Below are 21,468 nucleotides of genomic sequence, written 5' to 3'. Positions count from 1 at the left end.
CTACAAACACAAACACATGCCAAAGGAGATCAGTCAGTCCCTCCAACACTTAAATCAAACACGCCGTTTTTGGGTCTTGTGACCGGCCAAGTCACAAGAGGGTACAATCATAATTTTGTCCTACGAACGCAAGTCTGTTAGGCTTATTAAAGACTTATGAAATTTATTCAATATATTTATACAATGATGGACTTTTTAGAGGTGGTTGTTGGGACTTTTAGGAGAGTTTAGTAGTGGGATAACATGTTTATAATAATGTGTGTAAATTGAAATCTCTTGTCTTCTTATTGTCCAAAGCATTTAATTTATACTAGTTCTTGGGGAGGTTGTCGTTCAAATTAACCCACAGTATGTTGGCTCGCAACCCTGCCAAGGGTTGTAGGCTTGTTGTAAGCTCCTAGATTGATCACCTCTGCGTGGTAACTTGTGACAAAGGCGGCGATGCTCTCGTTTTCCTCCTGATGATTTATGGCTAAATGTATAATTCTTTGTGCAAACAATATGAATGAATAAATGCATGATATGACAATAAATAAGTTGTAATTTTTATATTTAGTTTGTAAATGTAACACCGTTTGCAATAAATTATTAGATTATTTAAGAAACTAAATTTGACTTTACTTTTTCAATATAAAATTAGTTTAAAAAAGTTAATTATATTGCAGCCCCTCTTTGGGTGCTGCTGCTGGAATGGCTGTAGTTTTTGGTGTTCTGGGCAAAGTCTGTAGGGGCGGTGGTGCTGCAGTCCCCTCTCGTGGGGATGTTTTTGTGTTGGTGGGCTGGGCTGTTTGGTGGTGCTTTGTGGAAATGTCTGCTGCAGTTCCCTCTTGTTTTTCCGTTTTAGTATGGCTCTTATGACTGGTGTTTTTTTCCTGGTCCAGGGTTGGTGTTGCTCTGTAAAGGATTATTCATCCGTGTCTCTTGGTCCCTTTGATCTCTCCAGGGGACATTCCGGTTAGGGCCTAGGGGTCCTCCCCTTTAGATGTATTTTCTTTATTCTTTATAAAATTAGGTTATCCGAAAAAAAAAAAAAAAAAAAAAAAAAAAGCAATTTCAAAACCATCGATCATGAATTTGTAGTCAAATTTGTTACAAGAACATAATATTTAAATACTATGCTAATTATTTGGGCCTTACCAATTGTGGGCTCGTTGATCTCTTTTTTTGTATTTGGATTTGGACCTTTGGAAAAATGGCTTCAATCTCAAGGATCTGGAGCTCAAAGGAATCCAAAGAGTTTGATAATGAGAAGCGGGAGGAAGGACCCATCATATTCATGGTACATATTTTGCTTTAACACTTGGGAGTGTTGTTTCTTGGTATTGTTCAAAAGAAGCAAAAAAGGACACAGTAGCATTATTGTTTTTTCACTTTTTCAAACTTTGAATAGAGATGAAAGACAAAGAAAGAAAACAGAAACACCCACATTTTTTTTCTTTCTCTTCTTTTCATGTTCAACATTCTGCAAAAGCAAACCCATCCCCATTTCTTTCTCTTCTCACTACCCAATCCCATCTTTTTATAATTTTAAAGTAGCATCATTCAACCATCCAATCCCATCAAATTTATAAAACAAAATTAAATATTAAATATTCATTCAATTCCATTATCCCCCCTCCCTTTTTTTCCTTTTGACTGTACACTTTGTTATTTCACCCTCTTCCACATCTTCATTTACTCCAGAACCATACCTATTTTCCCTGCCTTCCTCACCATTAAAGCCAAAAAAATAAAAATAATAATAATAATCTTGTACCTGCCCACCATTTCTCTACGATATACAAGGTGGTTTCAACCCCCTGTCAAAAACTTTTGCTATTAGCACACAATTGCATCACTCTAAAACACACAATGTGCCAGTCCACAATCTGCCTCACCACGATTTCCATAATTTATATGCCTGTTGTTGTGCTGCTTTTGGGGGCTGGAGAACCAGATTTTCAATTACCGGTTTCTATTTCACTCCAAATGTCTCTTGTTTTTTGTTTTTCCATCATCACTTGTCCTCTATAAAGATTCTGTGTATGAAATCGCGGAATCTTTTGGAGTATAGCTTAGGATCAACGGCTGAGATGGACGCGGGATCCACTTGTAAGGACTTATATGCATGTTCTAGCTTTTTGCTGATATCATAATCCTGAAGAATGTCAATGATACCAAAATATAGGACTACATCATATAACTCGCCACCTCTAGGTGACGGTGAAGGGGTTGAATTGCTACTTCCACTCCCTACAAACTGATCTATATCGATTCTTGTCACTCTTTGTGCTCTGGCTGGCGTGTTTGCCCCTAACCGGATTAGTGGCCCCCTGCAATATCACAACAATGAGGCATAATATTATCGAACAACTTATATGTAAGTCAAAAGGAATTTCAAATCATAGGTCAGTAAAAATGACCATGCTAAAAGATAACCGCCATTTCCAATCATAAGCATAATAATTTCTCAATTATAGATATGTAATATGTAGCTGCAGCTTTCAAATGCAATTATTGAAGTTTATTGATCCATCAAATGTCGTCAAATGGAAATCAGTATTTAATAATTTTGACCATATAAATTTTTTTTCCTAATGCTTCAAAGTTTCATCAAAATACATAACGTATAGTTTGATTGTTCAATCAGTGAATGGAGCTGACCGAATGGTTACCAAAGAAAGCTTTCTAAAAACATGAAGACCCCACCTGCATCTTTTGCCTACAAAATTACCCACATTTTCTCCACAACTCAAATCATTTTCAGTCATCCTACCCCCACAAAGATTGACCTTAGGAGACGAAAATTGATAAAAACAACCAACTTGGGATTAGGCAAATAATTAGAAACAGCAAAAAGAAATTTTGTACAACCTCAAATTTTTCTTGTTCGGGAACCGACCACATTTTCATGGTTTTGTGCAAATGGAAGTAGATATTTCAAAGGGACTCATTGTATTCAGCTAGTCTAAACTAAGCCCCAAGTTCAAGAATAAAGATAACATGAGGCACATGCACAACATAAAAGGTAAGGAGATGCCACTGAAGGGCCCCCAACTTTGAATTTTACACAACAAATGCATCAACTATTATTTCTATTTTTTTATTTTTTATTTTTTTTTACTTTGAAGACATATAAGATTTTGTAAACATACTAGCACTTTTTTCAGGTAAAAAACAGAGTTCAAAAATAAGGAATATATTAAAGTAGTCTAGATCTTCTACAGAACATAGCCGGACTACTATAACATTGATCTATAAGGCAGATTTTACTCCTTAACCCCAATTTCATTGTACTTTATTTGTACGCCATGGCATAGATAAGATAGTATGCATCCTCGTATACCAGATTTATATTAATAAGATGTCAGAGCAGGTAACATGGACAAGGTTTTATCCGCTGGTGACAACATACAGAAGCCCTAGAGAATTCAACTAATGATTTAAAGAATACAGTACAACAATGAAAAGTTAACACATACCGGCCTTCCATAACCCAGTCCATATCTGGCAGCAAGTGATATCCTCGCATACATGTCTGATCAAGATTCACATCTCGTTTGCCTGATTAAAGTTAAAGCACTCAGCATATTTAGGATTCAATTTAATGGCAAGACGAAATTTAACAATATTAGAAAGCTGAGGACCAAGATAACTTACTGATACACTTATCAGTTGGTGACATCTTCATCTCATCACCTGAGTAATCATCACGAAAATGAAGACCAATCAGGAGACTGTAATCCATTATTCTCTCCGCTTCCAAGAACTCACAATCTCTATCAATTTGCCTGTGTACAATATAGGATACAAGATCAATGAAGATCAAAGCCAACATAATGTGCACATGTCTGTGTGTGTGACACAGAGAGAGTCGTTTATCCAAAACACATGTAAAGAAAGAAAAACAATACACAGCTCTCTGAAATTTACCGAATAAGTTCTTGAAACCATGAGCGTTCCAGACGAAATACAAAATTAAGATCAAGATCCTTTAATGTAGTTGTCTCATCAATTTCCTCCTCAGGCTTATCAGTTAGACGGCCATAAGAAGAACCTTTCAGGTCGAAACGTTTATGAATACGATACTCCGAGCAAAAGAGATTGCCCATCACAATAAACCGAGTCTGGTTTCCCATTCAATCAGTATTAATCAAATTGAATAAACAATGCATTAAAATGCAAAACTTCGTGCTCGAATCATACCTTTTGACCTCCCACTGGTTTAACACAATGCACGCCAAAAAACCTTGTTACCAAGGAGTTCTTGTACTTACAAACGTGTTGGTAGTAGCTTGGAAGCATTCTAGTGAGCACCTGAACATGGTTACCAACCAATTGTGAAAATCAATTGACCCTGGAATAGAATGTATAGTAAACTGAGAAAACAAACACTGGAAACTAGAAACAGAACCAACTGCTTATTCCCAAGAATTGCTATTTGTATAAAATTCACTTTCCAGATTTTCTTTTTGGGCACACTCTCCTTTTTGAGTTTAATGAATTAGTAAGAAGAATGGGAACTAACCTTGACTTCAGATTTCTTCACAGTTTTTATCATAAATCGGTCATCTTGAGTTAGGTAAAAGAAGCTTCCACTCTTTCCAGGGGAAGACAACTCTCTAAGTGCATCATTTCCACAAATAGCCAACATGTAATCCGCCGGATCTATTGCAAACAATTCCCTCAAATGTCTAAATACCAAACAAAGTAACCACCATAATTCAGAAAATTACAAAGATATCAAAACTTGATATTGCAAGAATCCACAAGAAAAAAAAAATCAAACTAACTGAAAAAACGAAAAATTCTCAACTAACACATTAAAATTTCAAGCTACCTGAACACCATAGGACAATAATCCTTCCATCTAAAGTCCACCGACTGATGGGGAGGCGTAAACTTGGATCCCTCCGGTGGAAACCTTGTCCAAAACTTCTCCTTGGGATCAAAATCACTTTGCCTAAGTTCCCTCAAAATTGAAGCATGTTTTCCTACAGAATGCCTGCAAAACAAACACCAAGCAAAACTCAATGAAACCAAACCAAACCAAAGAAAAGCAATATCTTAATCTTAAATTCAATGAGGTTGTTACCTGATACCCAGTTGAAGATTAAGCATCAAATCATAGTTCTTATGGCCTTTAGATATTGTCTGACCAGGTTTCTTAATCTCATCATCAGTAGCAGCAGACCCACAAGGACTCCTCTGAAATTTATCGACACCAACTCCTCCAAATTGGTTACAAAATCTGCCATCCTTATAAAACCTTGACGCTGCTTCCACATTATCAACAATATCACAAGTGATATCCCCTGCTTCTCCATCCAATTCCCATATACACAACCTCGGACGATCCACAGACGATCTCTTCCTCCCTCCCATTACTTCAAAACCCTTGTCTTTTTCCTCATTTTTCACATTCTCATTCCTCACATTTGACCATGTAAACACTCCTTTACCTTTAGGGAGCCCATTTTCCCAGTACCCTTCATATCTATTCCCATTGCTCCAACTCAAAACTCCTTTACCAAATATAACTCCATTCTTCCACTCTCCCAAATAAACATTGCCATCGCTCCAAGTGTATTTCCCATGACCGTCCATCAAATTGAACTTCCATGAACCTTCATAGACATCCCCATTAGCATAACGCTTCTCGCCATACCCATGTTTCCGGTCATTGTTCCAAGAGCCTTTATACGTGTCACCATCTACGCCAATGAAAGTGCCTTCACCATCCATACGCCCGGACTTAAAATGACCTTGATACGTTGCCCCAGAAGGCCAAGAAAATTTGCCTTTACCATAAGCCTTGCCTCGCTTCCACTCGCCTTCGTACATGCAACCATCGGACCAAACGTACTTGCCCTTACCGTGAGGGACGTTCCCAGAGAAGCCTCCGGTGTAGAGGTCGCCGTTGGGGAGGATTTTTTCAACAACAACGGAGGGTTGTTGATCGCGCGTGGGGGTGACGCGCCGGGTGTTGGTCTGGTGGGATCGGGTTCGTGCGTTGTTGTTGTTGGGTGGTGGTGGGAGTGGGAGTGGGAGTTGTTGGAGAGTTTCTTGCATGTTTTGGTGTTGGGGATTTTAAAGAAGCGAAGGCGACATTGTTGGGGAAAAAATGGAGGTGTTAGTGTTTGTGTTGGTAGTGAGAATGAGAATGAGAATCCTACAAACAGAAGAAGCAGAGAGTGAAAGCGAAAGAAACAAAGTTAAAACTAAAGAGAGAGTGAATGGTTATGGCATGAACATGATGGGCCGGCCTTTTTCTTTATTATCATAAACAACCTTTCTGTTTGACATATTATCATTCATCAGGGGGAAGTAATGATAATTTTTAAACTTAGAGGGGTTTTAGGGAAGGCTTAGTTTAATAAATATGTAATGACGAAGATAGCCTCATGTATGTTGTTGGGATCGTGTTGAAAAACATGATCTAATATTTCAAATGACAACATGCAACCCACAAACTGTCATCTCTGCTCTTGTCTATTTTTCAACATTCAAATCTTTGTTTTTTTGTTATAAAGACACGTGTCGATATATTTTACTTAGCTAATTATATTGGTGGATATAAAACGTTTACCTTTTTATTTTCTATTTTTTGTTAGGCTTTGTTTCATCGATTCAGGATCTGATGAAATATTTTATTTAAAATAAGGTTTTATTTGTTTAATAAACAAACGCAGCCCCCACTCACCAAAATATGAACTCAAGATTGAATTAACTTGGTTCGACTTAATACCCCAACTTATTTGTTTATTTTACTGATAAATAAATTAAAAAAAAAAAAAATATATATATATATATATATGAAACAATTTATAAGAAGTATATGTTGAAATATTGATTTCTAAAAACAAAAAACAGAATTTTCTTTTTATTGGAAAAAGAAAAAATGGCCCTAGCTAATCAAGTCAAGTCAAGTGTGGATAATTTATTTGTCTTATTTATTAATGTAAGTTGACTTTTTGTTAAATTACCAGAATGCCCTTGTTTAACTCAATTCTTCTAACATTGGGAGGGAGGCTACTGTTATCTTATCTCAGTTCATATTCGTCACTTGAACAAATGAAATAATAATGACCCATTCTTGGTGTTACTATCAACATTAAACCAAATTGATTTATTTCTCAATTTAATGTTACATGTTCTTCAACTCTAATGTTGTGGGGTGGGGGTTTACAAATGAAGGAATCATTCTTCTAATAACGTTATTATCAACACTTTATACTGATAAATAATTAATATTGATTAATTAGTTTTGTCATTTTATATTACAATTCATAGAGTCCAAGGTTTCTTTCTATCCCTATTTTTGATTTCCTGATGGGTAAAAATGAAACGGGAAGTAAAATAGGGACACGTGGATCAATGGTCAAATTGACGGTGACCATGCAGGATAATGTGTTCCCATCATCCCGCCAACACGTTAACACTGGATACTATTTTCATATTTAAAATGCAGACACATCCAAGGAGCATATTATTAAATTAATTAATTTTATGAAAATACAACGACTCTTCTCTGAACTGAACACATAAAAAACCCATTAATCAGGCCATTGATATGACAGATCGTGATTGCTCAGAACAAGTACCAGTTGCTGCTAATTTATTATCATTTCTCTTCCGTCGCCCTCCCTCTCATAAACTCGGCTTCTTATTAAATATATTAAATACTAAATCATAAATATTTAAATGTGAGTTTGAGAGAGAGAAAAAGTGTATCTTATTATTAATTTTGTACATTATTGTGTCCACGTTATGCAGTTGCCTGGCTGAACAAATAAATGAATAAATAAAATCAACACCAGGAAAAAAAAATGTGCGGCCTTTTAAGCTACTGCTCTATATGGCAAGCATGGCAGCCTATCTGTCCAGTATAATTGACAGAATTTGTGTACATCATTTGATTAATAGTAAACTGAAAGAAAAACCCCATTTATTTTTTTTCAAGAGAGAAAAAAAAAAAAAATGAGAAGTTGAATTAGTTAGTCAAAGATTTGATCAGTATGGAGTTGGCCAAAGATATCAGGGCATGATTCCCAGTTGCCCATTTCCTTGGCCTCCCAGTAGCCGCCAATGTAGCGGTATGTATCACTACCTTTCTCTTTCGCAAACCATCTTGGCTTCCATCCCCTCTCTTGCATCTTCCGTGCCTGAATCATCCATCATATTTTGAAACAATCCATATTATCTACTGATTTTGCTGTGGTTATTACTTCTAGAGAAACTAATAATGATTGAGAACAATACAAGACACGTGAATTTACCTGCCGCTGCCTCCGTTCTAGCCGCAACTTCTCTGAATTCGCCATTTCATATTCTCCATTTTCTAAGCATCTTTGGTCAGGTCTCAGTCTAGAGTCTGTTGGTGGCAACTTCTCCTGTTTAGTGTTTACAATTCTAATGTCAGCGGTAGAAGTGGAATCCTTTAAAAGGAATAGGTGAAAAATGATATTACTCAACACAAAATAAGATAATGCAACAGGGATTAGCACCATAACCTTAAGTCCAGGTGTAAGCTCGTTTAACGTGATGGCAAAGCGTGTAAAGTTATATCTGGTTTGATATTTAGGCGGTTTGCTTCGCTTCCAAAGCAACTGGGGTTCTGACTTTCCTTTCCCAGAACCATCACCGTTTATATAGTGCATGCTCTCATCCCATTTTCCAAACAATGTTGCCACAGTTCTACCATTTCTATCTTGAACTATACCTTGTACCTGCAGGAAAACTTAAATTACATTTACAATTTGCGGCACAACTCCAGAATATATCCATGAAAGAGAAATATGTAGTCCTGGCCTTAACCAATTCTCCCGAAAGCAATACCCTGACTTAACATTTTATAATACTAATCACTGGATAATTTTCTTAAGAAACATATCTTTGACGCAAAAAATAGAAAACAGAGATCATTTTGGCAGGGAATTACCAGACCAAAGGGTGAAGTCTATCCCATAAGCAACCATGGCAAGCACTATATTTTATGTAGAAAGAAAACCTTATATGTACGAATCTAATAACCATAAACCAATTAAGCACCGAATTTTCTAGAAGCTAGATATAAGTTGCAATTTATGAATTTGGAAAAGTAATTGTGCAGATTAATGTGCATAAAAGAACACATAATACTGATGTAGGACTACTGTCTCACGTATAAACAAATCTCCCAATATTTTGAAGAGATAAAGAAAGTGCACCTGGTGAGGATTTCTATCAATGATTGACTGTTCCTTGAATTTTAGCTTACATGAGTACTCACGATTTCCCTCTATTCGCATTGTACCATAGTGATCACAATAGAGTTTTCCTAAAATGAGGTTGTAAATGGATGTCGTTACCTGGCAGTCAGAAGCAAGTAAATCGGCATGCACATTACAGAGGATGGAGAAAATGATCAAACATCAAAAACATACCTTGCTCCATTGAAAAACTTCTCCATCATCAAATTCCATGGTCAATACACCAACAGGATCAAGCTGAATGGAGCGACCCCAAAATTTACTTCTTAAATTGCTGTCACCCCAAAATTTCCAGCCACGCCCCTCACAGTGGCATGCAACAATCATTGGGTGATGACTAACCTATCTCAAGAGAACATTTTAATTAAATGATCAGAAGAGGGAAAGAGAAATGGGTGGATCAAAACCATAAGAACACAAACATAAATGTAACTCCAATAACAAGTTAAGAAGATTAAATACAACTCCAGAGATACTCCAAGCAAATATACCAAGTCAATATCAAGATGCTAGCATTTACCTCACAAACTACCCAAGAAATCAAAGGTTGAACTCAAGCATAGTTGCAAACAACATAGATGCAACAGTACAGATAACATAGACAAATCTCATTATATTGGATGTTCAAACCAATAAAACTACACATCTGCTACAAATGCACAGCAGTGAATCAGAATATTTCCACATAAGGCCAACCTGCAGAGAAATAGGGATACAATATTTGACTAGCAACAGTAGATAGCCATGCAAAAACACGGCCTAAGTAACTAGCCTAGCCTTGATGAATGCAACATTTATTGAGACTCTGCGCTCAACTAAAACACACTGATAAGCTTTCATACACAAGTAGGAATTCTGCTTATCTTGGACGTTGCTAGTTACCACTGCCCAATGCCTGAGTCAAACTTTTCTCAATAAAATTGCAATAATTTGATTTCTTTGTTTCTATTAGTCTTCACAATTTAGCATATAAAAACTGGCCAATAAATTCTACTGAAAATCACGTCTTTAGAAACTTTATGACAACTATTCATCAAGCAGAATCCTCCACATGGTCCACACCATTTTGTTTTTGGAATCACGCAAAAGGTCCCATACTATTTGAGGGGTTTTTCATAAACAATTCAGTAGGCAATGTGGGAATTTGACACCCTACCCTCAGCTCATCCATCTTAACCTCAATGCTTTGGAGTCTTGGATCATAGTTGCTAAAGTAATAGAGACATTAAAATGGTTAGCTATGGAAATGATTCGACTACTACTAATACTTTTCTCCAATTCTTTTTACAGCTTTCACAGTGTAGTGGGGGAAAAATTAAATAGTTGTCTATTGCTTTTCCGATAATGAAGACATAAGCCATTGAAAAAAAAAAAAAAAAAAAATCAGAACCAGAACCAGAATTTTTTATTTTATCAGGATAATTTTCTTTAAGAAAAATTTTTGAAATTTGATTTACCAGAACATGAACGTAAACATTCTGAACTAAAGTAGTCTAACTCTCTGATTGAAAGCAGACTTAAGAGTTCAGAAGACAATTAACCTGGGACATCCCATAACCCATACAGAGCCCACAAATGGATCAGAAACCTTCACTGCAAGAAGTGTATATTCCCAAGTTGTGGGGGATATTGTCCAATAATTTGAACCACTCAGAGATACAGCATAGCCATAAATATAGATCTGCCATGATTAATTTGGTCCTCTTGGTGACTGTGATCAACATTTTTTAAGACTTCCTATATAACACTGAGTGTCATTCAAATGTCAAAACATTAGAAGATCTTTCGTATGAAAGGACATGAACAAGGCTCTGAAAAAATCTGCTAAGGAAATTCTTGAAAAACCAAGTTGAGGCCTTTCTGAAGCTTTAAGATCTAATCCTAGAGTGAGTTATATTAACATAAACAATTTTTTACTGAATACACAAGATCTTAATCCGTACTCTTGATGTAGATAAGAGCACAACTGCAACAAAAAAGGAAGCTTCTGCTCATGCAGACTTGTTATGTAAATGTAATAAATATGCAGATATACGTCATCAATTTCTTGAAATATCAGCGAAAATATTACCTTCTCAGAGAAGAACCGAAGGCCTTTATCTGGATAATCTGCCTCATATGTCTCACCCAATAATGGGTTGAATGGCTTGCAGTTTCTTCCATCAGTAGAAGCATACCCTGATACTGCAAACGCTGCTACATTCAGTATCCTCATAAGACTATTGCCCTACAAATTTTAACCAAGAACTTCAATAAAATCTCACAAGAGACAATAAATAAATGGAAAGGCATAAATTCTGGGAAGAAATCTACAAAAACCAATCTTCAGGCACTAGTACAATCTACATGAAAATTCGTCAGCTATAATAATGAACTTACAAGCAAAAGAAGGACCTCTGAAAAGACTGAAAAAAACAAGACGATGAATTGAAGCCCATTACGCTTTAAATCAATTACAGAGAAAAAAATAAATAAAGTGAACACAAAAAGAAATGGATTCTGGCTATGTTAAAGTGTTGCAGACATTTCCTTTTCACAGATTTTAGAGAAGTTCAGACAAAAAGAGACATTGAGAATAGAATATTCAATATGCCATAAAAATATTTTCACTCACTGTGAAAATAAAGTTTCAATATTAAAACAATGGAGTCAGTGTGCAAGACTTGCAACCACACAGCTTAGTCAAGTATAAGAATGTGCAAACATGCCCAGTTGCACCAATACAGTTGAGTTCTATTTGTTACAAACACTAATACGACTACAAGATGTTTCTACTCAGAAAATTTACCGGCTCACATGGCTGCCATATGTCAGTCACTAATAGCAGTGCATTTCATGTGCTAAATGCGAGGCATAGGCAATGGATGACTGACACAATGTAAACAGTGCTAGATACAAATTAGCATCAAGGCATTCTGAAAACGCCCCAAAGTGAACAACCAGGTAAAATGAATTATCAAATAAATGAAATAAAGTAATATGAATTAACTACATAACACTTTCAGCTGTTTGCACACAACACATTTTCACAAACTGCAATGGAAAACCATGTTAGATGATACTTATGAATATAGACTTACCATTTTACCCCATTCATAGGCTCGGTCTATAAGGTAAGAACACTCAAGATCTTCAAAACACTTCTGTAAAGAAGAAAGGGGCTCATTAAAATAAACTGGAAGGCATACTTTGGTTAGATCCTTCCCAATATTATCTTTGATCATTGACCAAAGACTGACTCCCTTCTCTTTTTCAACTGGGTCAGGCAATTTCTTGCGCCGCCTAACAAAAGGGTAGTCAGATCCAATGGATCTCATGCAAGGGTCAGAGCCATCTTCACAACCAAACTCATCTTCATCATCAGAATCAAATGGTGATCGATGATACTCAGATCCGTTGCTCCTAAAAGAACTTGATGAAAGAAAATCTCGGGTATCAAAGAATGCATTGTCCTCATCATCTGTTTCTTCCTCTATGACATCTTGTTTATCATGGTCATCATCAGATTCACTTTCACTTGCTTCTGAAATATATTCCATAAAACCAAATATATTAAATAAAATGAATCACATTTAATGCATAGAACATTTCAGAAAGTAGTAAATATAAAATATACACAAGCAAAAATTATTAATAAATCACCAATATGAAGTGGTATTTTTTTCCAAATCAGCTGGAAAAACCAGATATACCATATCTAATGTGTAATAGATTCTACTTTTCATTCACTACAATAATGCAAGAATTAGAGAAGATATAAATTAACCAATTGAGAAGGCCAGGAAGAATAGATACATAGAAAAACAGAAAACCTTGCAGACTGCAATATACAACTAGATTGATCACTACACACAGTAAGACAAGTCAAACATGCATAATATGTATGCTTCTCAATCTTGCTGCTTCTATAATGAGTTGAAAAATATATTTTGATAGTTTCTAATAGAATGACTTCTTTCTATTTCAATTGGTAGATATACTCACATAACAAGGCTAGTCGGAAGAAACTTAACTAAAAGTTTAATTAACAAAAAAACTTCTAGTCAATGGACAATAAACAATTACAGCAACTCCACAGAGAGACAGCTGGAAGAGGAATTAATACTGAATACTATCCACAAACTTTGCATACTAAACGTGCAAATAACATTGAAAGCTTACTAATAAATTTATGTACTCTAGCATCTAATTCTAATAGTGATGTGCATAACTCTTAACATTTAAAATTTTCAAAGATTTTTCTACATCCTACCAACTTCATTTCTATCCCCTGCAATGCACCAGAAAGTTTGAAACCAAGTATCAGAAGAAACTACAATATAGTACCCTACAACCATAAATTGTTTCATTTTCGTTGAACTATACATTAAATGCATGAACATTCTTTGTATTTTGTCCTAAAATGTCTGATTAACACTGTCAATGGTTCAATACTGCCATATTCTAATATTGCGATAATATATCATAAATTTATTTAATTCTACAGCATCTTCCAATTTGACATTTATGACATAAATCATGAAAAATTAAGAGCAAATTAACAAACTCTTAAAACACTAGCAACTATTCTTGCTTTTAACCAACATAGTCATTACAAAAACTTATCATTAAAAACAGATTATTCCACAGGCTGAGAAACTGAAGTAGATCCTATAAGATCTGACTGATTTCACAGTTAAAGCACAAATGTATAAATACAAGCATGCATTATGCCATAAAATTAAGAAGACATGTCCTCTCAAGTCACATTTCTTTAATTAATCTGTGGAGATGCATAATGCAGACTCAAAGACATGTATACAATTGCCTGTGTAAACTGCAAAGCTGTTGGCCATAAGAGTATGTTATACGGGTCCATTAAACAAGTTTTAAATGTATAAAGAAAATGAAGTTTGATCACATCATACCGCTGCCCTTTTCTTGCCTTAGCATAGAGGAAGCTTCTTGCTCTTTTAGTTGCCTTTGGCTTTCATCAACAAGTGTATTCTCCAAGTCTACTTTTTCTGTCTGAAAGATCCAGAGATAAAAGTAAATTAGCATACCCAAAAAGAAAGTTCATTGTTCACTATAAATCAAAAAGAGAAGGGGACAATTAGACAAGTAATGACTTTACAGGGATGATAAACATAAAAAAAATAATAATAATTAGATGACACTAAGAGTATGCTACAGATAAAAGCTAAAGGAACTAGAATTAAGTTCTGTAATAAGTGGTTTATTGTAAAAAGTAGTAAAATCCATAACTGTCCATGTTAATTACTGTATTTATTGTTGAAGCGTATTCTCTCAGTAAAAAATTAAGATTAAATCGAACATTTAAGCTTTCCTGCATTATTTTTTCTTGTTAAAGAAAACTTCAGTATAAAAGGAAACAAAAAATATGCTCACTATCTAACCAATTTATCTTTTCCTACAAGCAGGGCTAAGCCAGTAAACTCACCCAAAAAGCACAACTCTAAAAAAGGGAAATTGGAAAAGAGTTGTTTGTTTGTTGTAGATACCTCCAAATGACGCAAAGTGTCAAGGAGCAACACCTGCCTCTGCTTGAGGACCACAAGACGGTTATGAAGTGCAGAAAATTCAGTTTTCATAATGTGCTCAGTATCCTGGATGGCATCCTCACTCACCCCCTCTTCTAACAATCTCTGCCTCAATTTATCCGTTGAAACATCTGCTTTTTCCACAGGTGCCATCAACTCACTGTTTGATATTCTTGGAAACAACTCCTTCACCGCCTGCAATGCTTCCATCCATGTCACTCTATCTTCCCTATTAGCCGCCCTCAAATGCATCCTCTTTGTTCCCGTAAATATCGAAAACCTCCTGTCATCTGATTTACTCTCCCTAATAGATGACACCTAACAGAAAACAATCAAAATCAAAATGGGCCTAATACACAAACTTATAATCCATTTTCCAAGAAAATTACATGAAATTCAAGTAGTTTCTATTTACTCTCCCTAATTTACACCACCTAACACCAAACAATAAAAATTCAGAGTTAAAATCCATACGCCAAACATACAGTTAGTTTTGCTAGAAGACAAAATTTCATGTAATTAACCGAGACAAAATTTTCATCCACCAAATCTAGAAGTGGGGACCTAAAATTCAGACAATTAGATTCTCAGTAAACAAACTTTCACGAAATTCAAACAGCAAATTCGTCATGAACTTGTAAAATTCAGAAAAGTAGTTCCTTAGAAGCCAATATTTTCATGAAATCGAAATAGCAGAAAAAAAAATTTTCAATAAATTAACGCCACCAAATAGTTAATTCGCTAAAAGACAAACTTCAACTGAACTTGACGGCACTTAAATAGTTGGTACCTTCAAATGGATTTCTCCAACAGGTTTTCTTTTACGTGATTGGCTATTGACGTGGCGCAACATTTTTCTCATCGACACTTCGCCGATGACCTTCGATCCTTTTTCGGTTTCTTTATTAACAACGATCTTATTCGAACCGTGAAGTTTATAATAAGATAAAACTCCATCTTTCAACACAAACCATCGGGGACGCCATCCTCTCCCGTAATTCACCCATTTAAACAAAATTCCCGAAATGCCCTGCTGATCCACCAACACTAGTTCCTTTTCTCTCACCGACGACTCCATTCCACACAGCGACTCTAATGTGACCGATCGCCTCAGCGTGCGGCCGTTCTCCGACGTCGCGTTGCACTGTTGCGGCGACGATGATCCGTGGCTCCGATTCGTCGGAATCGTAGCGGAGAGCGATCGATACGGCGTCGTTGTCCCTGAAGACGGCATGTTAAGGAGTTCTGTCAACGTTGTCTTTTGAGGAAGAGGAGAAGGAGGATGAGGAGGAGGAAGCGTTGAGTTCCGATCCGGTGCAGTGGAGACACAGCAGAATGGATGCATGTCATCCAATCATTACTTTACAGTTGGTGTTTCTCCGGGAAAATAGGTAAATTAGCTTGTTTTTATTAATTAAAAACAAATACGATTCAAAGAATGGTCAATTTCTGTTGTTTTGGTTAGTTTAATAAAAATGGAAAAAGAAAATAAATAGATAAGTACATTTTTTAAAATTATGAATAAATAAAATATCAGTCTTATCAGAATGAGGAGGTGGTGATTAGAAAAATCCGCCACGGGATGTTATTAAGAAAATGTTAATCGGCGGCGTAACCGAGAGGAGTCACCTATGTCTCCGGATTGCTTTTAATAAAGGAGGCGGTTCGCTTTGAAATTTGAGATATTATTGTATGCTAGAATTCCCATGGTACTATCGTGCACCAACCAATGATCTAAAGCAATAATAGATGACACGGTTTGTGAATGTGGTAAAGAGTTGCTGACACGTCATGTGGGGCATTCCCGAGTTTTAAGTGCCAACGGTATTTTAGTTAGAATAGGTTCATCAATTCCGAGTGATTGCAGCAGAGTTAAGAGAACGTTGGTAAGAAAATATTGTGTTCCTTTGTTTTATCATCGTGGATAGGATTTTGAAAATAATGTTGGATAGTTGAATATGGGAGTATTACAAGATAAAATTTATAAATTTATAAAAAGACCTATGCGTTTGCTAATTTAATAAACACCCTAATATATAATTTTTTTTAAAATGACAAAAACACCCCATTATCTACAGTACCAGATTTCGACCACCACCATCAGAATCTGATTGAAAAATTGTGTTACACCACATATCAACCCAAATCTGACAGGTAGGGCATTGATATGGTCTTTTTTGATCAGATCTACCACAGATCTGGCCGGAAAAGGTTAGATCTACGGCCAAATTTGGCTGTCAACGATCGCAAATATCCATCTTTGACCGTCAACGATGACCAAAGATATGGCTGTCGTTGTCTATCAGCGATAGCCAAAGATATGACTGTCATTGTCTGTCAGCGATGGCCAAAGATATGGTTATCATTGTCTGTCAACGATGACCAAGATTTGGTCGTTGTTGACCGTCAACAACAGCCATTTTTTTTGTTGTCGCTGACAGCTAGATATGGCCGGAAAAGGCCATATCAGTGAATTACCGGTCATTTTCGGTGGTGGTGTAGACCATTGTTGTGACAGATTCCGGCTACCACCGACGGTGGTTGCCGGAATCTGACAAGTATTGGTAGGTGGAGGTGTTTTTGTAAATTTTTAAACTTTTTTCTGGGGGTATTTAATGAAATTAATAAACCTAAGAGGTCTAAAATAATTTAAAAAATAGACTAATATTTCTCAAATAATGTGTCAAACAATATTTGGGGAATAGGATTGGGAATATGGGTAAAAATAATAAGCCATACAGAGTCATTGTAAGTGTAGTATTATTCATAATAATAATATATGATTTAATAAATAATTTTTTATTATTATAATAATAATAAAAATTCTCTTTCTTTTAAGTTTTTTATGTTAAAATAAATGATAAAAAATAATTAAATAAATATTTATTAACTATTCATTTATAATTTTAAAAATATATTAATTCTCAAGTAAAATTGTTGTTTGATTAAATCTTAGGAGCGTGGACATCAACACCCCTTAAATACTATGTCATAAAACCAACTTTACCCGCTTTATTTCAGAAATTAATAATGTTACCATCAGTTTTTAAAGTAAGACGTTAAAGAATAACTGAATAAGGGATGATATTGTTATATATTGAAAGCTATAGGGCTGAAGTTTAAGCGAAAAGATAGGAGGTTACAAAATAAGTTGTGAATTATTCGTATACGTGGTGGCCACGAGCATTAAATGATTTCTACGTAAAAATGGGTACTATAATAAATTTTGCCTACGCGGTCAGTGGCTATTATCCGCAAGGTGACAGAATTTTCATTTATTTTTATATTACAAAATATTCTTTTCAATTTTAGAAAGCGCTGTAATAATATAGCTATTTATTGTTATATAATAATAATTAATATAGCTATATATTTATAGATCATTGTTACAAAACTTGTGTCTTAATAGTTTAATATTGTAAGTGGCCTATTAACTCAACTTAGTTATGGATAATTACAATGTACTTCCTAAGGAAAGTGGATATAGTTTGAGGTAACCACCTCAGTAACTAATTGGTAACTGTTTAAAGTTATGAGTGGTGATTATAAATTTAAGCATTAGTTTTCCCAATTCATAGTATAGAAAAAACACTTAAAAATCCTAAAGTGAATTGAGTCAATTGAATCTTTTTACAGTGAATCACACGAACACTAATGGCAGGAATTACATTAGGTCCGAACGGAGATATATAATATTTATTCTGCATTTTATAGAATAATGATGATAACATGCCTAATTATCATATGTTTCATTTGGTATTTTGAGTATTTACATGCCTAATTATCACATGTTTCACATTTATTAATGAAATAATTGATTATTAAGATGCTTTGTATGGGAATTGAATGAAAATATCATTTTTTTTTTTGTTGTTGTTGTTGTTGTTAATGGTAGCTTCTGATTTAAATATCAAATTGTCATTACTTTTGAGTATGTTATGGCTTGTTGATATGTGATACATACTGGAAATTTGAAATGAAATTGAAGTTTGGATTGCAAAGTTACGATGATTTAAAGTTTTAGGGTAGATTAAATATCCTGCAAATGCTTGTGTTGAAAGGTTGGGGAGGAACATTTGTTAGGCATGGCAATGGGGCAGGGCAGGGATCTCATTCACCGTATCCATCCCCGTCCTCAAATCACTCCCACCCCCGCCCATCCCCTTAAAAGGGATAATAGGAATTCCCCTTCTCCACCCCAAAGGGGAATGTTGAAGGCCCATCCCCGCCCCATTAATTTTACATAAACATAAATTAATTTGAACATTATCAAACACAATAGTTAATTCTCGTCCACATGACAAACACTTAAATTAATCGTTTAAATATAATTAATTTTACATAAATATGGGTTAGGGTTTGTTCTTGTTCAATTATTTAGGGTGAGGAAAATTGAAAAAATATGGGTTTATATTGGGTAGGATAATTGTGTAATTAAGTGAAATATAGGAGTATATATATATATAATTTTTAATTTTATATATTATATACGGGGTGGGGCGGGGCGGGGGAAAGACATCACCCACCCTCGCCCCATCCCTGAGGATGGGGATTAAAATGCCCCCCACCCCCAACCCCGCCCCTATCCCTGAAAAAACTAGGGCTACCCCACCCCATATGGGGCGGTGTGGGACGGGTTTTCGGAATTCCAAGGAACATTGCCATGTTTAACATTTGTTACTGTTTATTCCGACTCTCATTCCAGGAGAGTGAATTTCACCCCATGCCATAGAATTTGACGCTGTTTTACTATAATATTTAAAATTGCAGTTATGTATTGCTATATTTTTCTAGAATTTTCTGAACATGTTAAATATTTACTATATATTTATGAGATATTCTAGAATTTCGTACTCTCAAAATTAAATGACTTGTAAACATGTTTTGATGATGTTATTTACATTTATGGAATGTTGGTTGATGGATCTACATGTGAATGTTTGATTTGTAACTATACAGAATGTATGGGTTTTTATAATTATTTTTGGGTATTTGAAATTGTCTAAATAATTATAAATTCGAGAAAATTATGTAAATTATTGAACATGTTATTTTGGTATTCTGGAATTTATTGTGATGCTATACATGTCATTTGGCTGACATGAATATACTTTATGTGGTGCATTCTAACATGTTATGTTAAGAGAAGCATAATATATATTTGGAAAATTTACAGTTATGCCACTTGTACAATAGGAGTTGATGGATTTTGTTTTGTGCCCATTTTCTTTTAATTTCTGCTTAAGGAGTTTTCATTTCTTCCCAACCCACTGAAATGGGTAGCAGTTTTGGGCCTAGTTTTCATTTCTACCCAGCCCACTAAAAATGGGCATCAGGAAGTAGAAATGGGTTTTCAGATTTCAAGCCCAATTTTAATGCTGCTCAGCCCATTGAAAATGAGTTTCAAGAAGCAGAATCGTTTTTTTTCTTCAAATTTCATGCCTAGTTTTCTTCTCCTATAGAAAAATTAAATTAGGTTTCAGTTTTAAGGCCCAACATTATTCTTACTAAATTTCAGCCACATTAATTAATTAAATTTCTTATTTGTAATTATAAATTGATGCAATGATATATGTATGAAATTATTATAATTTACAACTAGTGCATTTAAATAAATAATGTCCCTACATGGATTATTTATTTTTATGTACAATGTTGGAATAAGATGAAATGTGAAACAATAAAATAGTGAGAATTTTTTCTTCGGCCCACAAGCAAGAAAAATTTTCATTATTTTATTGTGTAATATTTTAATCTTATTGTTAAGTGTAATGATTATTATGCATTATAAATTTTGCCTACATGTAATCTATAAAATATAATTAATCAAGATTTACTAAACTTGGACTATAAAGTATGTCTAGTCAAATTTTTAGTATTATGTTTAGTAGACTATAATGGTTATGATTTTTGCCTACAGGTAAATTATAACTTATTTTAGTTTGTGACTGATTATTAGCATGAGTTGATATCAATATAAAGTAATTTTACATTAATGTATCTTGACATTTATTATTCAATTTTGCAGTTATGTTAGACAACCAATTTCGTCTCCCATTATGACTGGGGAGAACTATACTGAATGGAAAGAAAAACCTTTCAAACTTTGGGGGGTATGGATTTGGATTTGGCGTTTCGCATTTGCAAACCAGATGGCATTACAGAAATAAATATGCTAGCTAAAAAGGTCAATTTTGAGAATTGGGAACGCTCAAACCATCTGAGTCTAATGCTCATTAAAGTAAACATTTCTAAGAGCATTAAAGATTCTATCCCTAAATGCACTAAGGCCACTAATTATCTGACAACAATGGATGCCCAATTCATAAAATATGGAAAGCAAATGGCAAGCAAACTTATGGAAAAGCCGAGTTCCATGAAACATCATGGACTAAAGGGAGTGCATGATCATATCATGCGTATGAGGGATTTCGCAGCACAATTAAAGGAGTTAGAAATTAACATATCTAAATCCTTCTAACTTTCATTCTTAACTTTCTCCTTGAGTATAGTACCTTCAAGGTAACTTACAACACAAAATAGGTTAAATGGTCAGCAAATAAATTGTTGGGCATGTGTGTTCGGGAGGGGGAAAGACTGAAAGGTGAGGACATAGAAAGTTCGCACCTCACAACTAGCAACTTTAAGGGCAAGTCATTTAAAAATTATAAAGGGAAGAAGCCAATGAAGTCATATGG

The 21,468-nt window shown here is 35.0% G+C and overlaps 2 protein-coding genes across 3 annotated transcripts; both read right to left on the bottom strand.

Annotated features, from left to right (window-relative positions):
• Window positions 1-1,408: 1,408 nt before the first annotated feature.
• LOC116114648 (phosphatidylinositol 4-phosphate 5-kinase 1-like) lies at window positions 1,409-6,179 on the bottom strand. Its single transcript, XM_031400791.1, has 8 exons — window positions 5,075-6,179; window positions 4,820-4,984; window positions 4,508-4,673; window positions 4,186-4,296; window positions 3,913-4,106; window positions 3,640-3,770; window positions 3,462-3,543; window positions 1,409-2,312 (listed from the first exon to the last, which is right to left on the bottom strand). Exons 1-8 carry the CDS (start codon window positions 6,049-6,051, stop codon window positions 1,997-1,999), a joined length of 2,142 nt encoding a protein of 713 aa, XP_031256651.1. The 5' UTR covers window positions 6,052-6,179; the 3' UTR covers window positions 1,409-1,996.
• Window positions 6,180-7,801: 1,622 nt separating this feature from the next.
• Window positions 7,802-16,363, bottom strand: LOC116114643 (oxysterol-binding protein-related protein 1C-like). 2 transcript variants are annotated; one of them, XM_031400785.1, is made up of 10 exons: window positions 15,561-16,363; window positions 14,732-15,088; window positions 14,138-14,237; window positions 12,311-12,753; window positions 11,302-11,457; window positions 9,405-9,572; window positions 9,189-9,329; window positions 8,493-8,708; window positions 8,259-8,372; window positions 7,802-8,144 (listed from the first exon to the last, which is right to left on the bottom strand). In XM_031400785.1, exons 1-10 carry the CDS (start codon window positions 16,113-16,115, stop codon window positions 7,977-7,979), a joined length of 2,418 nt encoding a protein of 805 aa, XP_031256645.1. In that variant the 5' UTR covers window positions 16,116-16,363; the 3' UTR covers window positions 7,802-7,976. The 2 variants fall into 2 exon arrangements, with proteins under 2 accessions (XP_031256645.1, XP_031256646.1); XM_031400786.1 differs by lacking the exon at window positions 15,561-16,363 and having other exon boundaries at window positions 14,671-14,785.
• Between the last annotated feature and the right edge of the window lie 5,105 nt (window positions 16,364-21,468).

Source organism: Pistacia vera, unplaced genomic scaffold (assembly GCF_008641045.1).
Source record: "Pistacia vera cultivar Batoury unplaced genomic scaffold, PisVer_v2 Contig716, whole genome shotgun sequence".
Classification (NCBI taxonomy): domain Eukaryota; kingdom Viridiplantae; phylum Streptophyta; class Magnoliopsida; order Sapindales; family Anacardiaceae; genus Pistacia; species Pistacia vera.
Note: the sequence above shows the minus strand (reverse complement) of the source record. Positions and strands in the feature narration are given on the sequence as shown.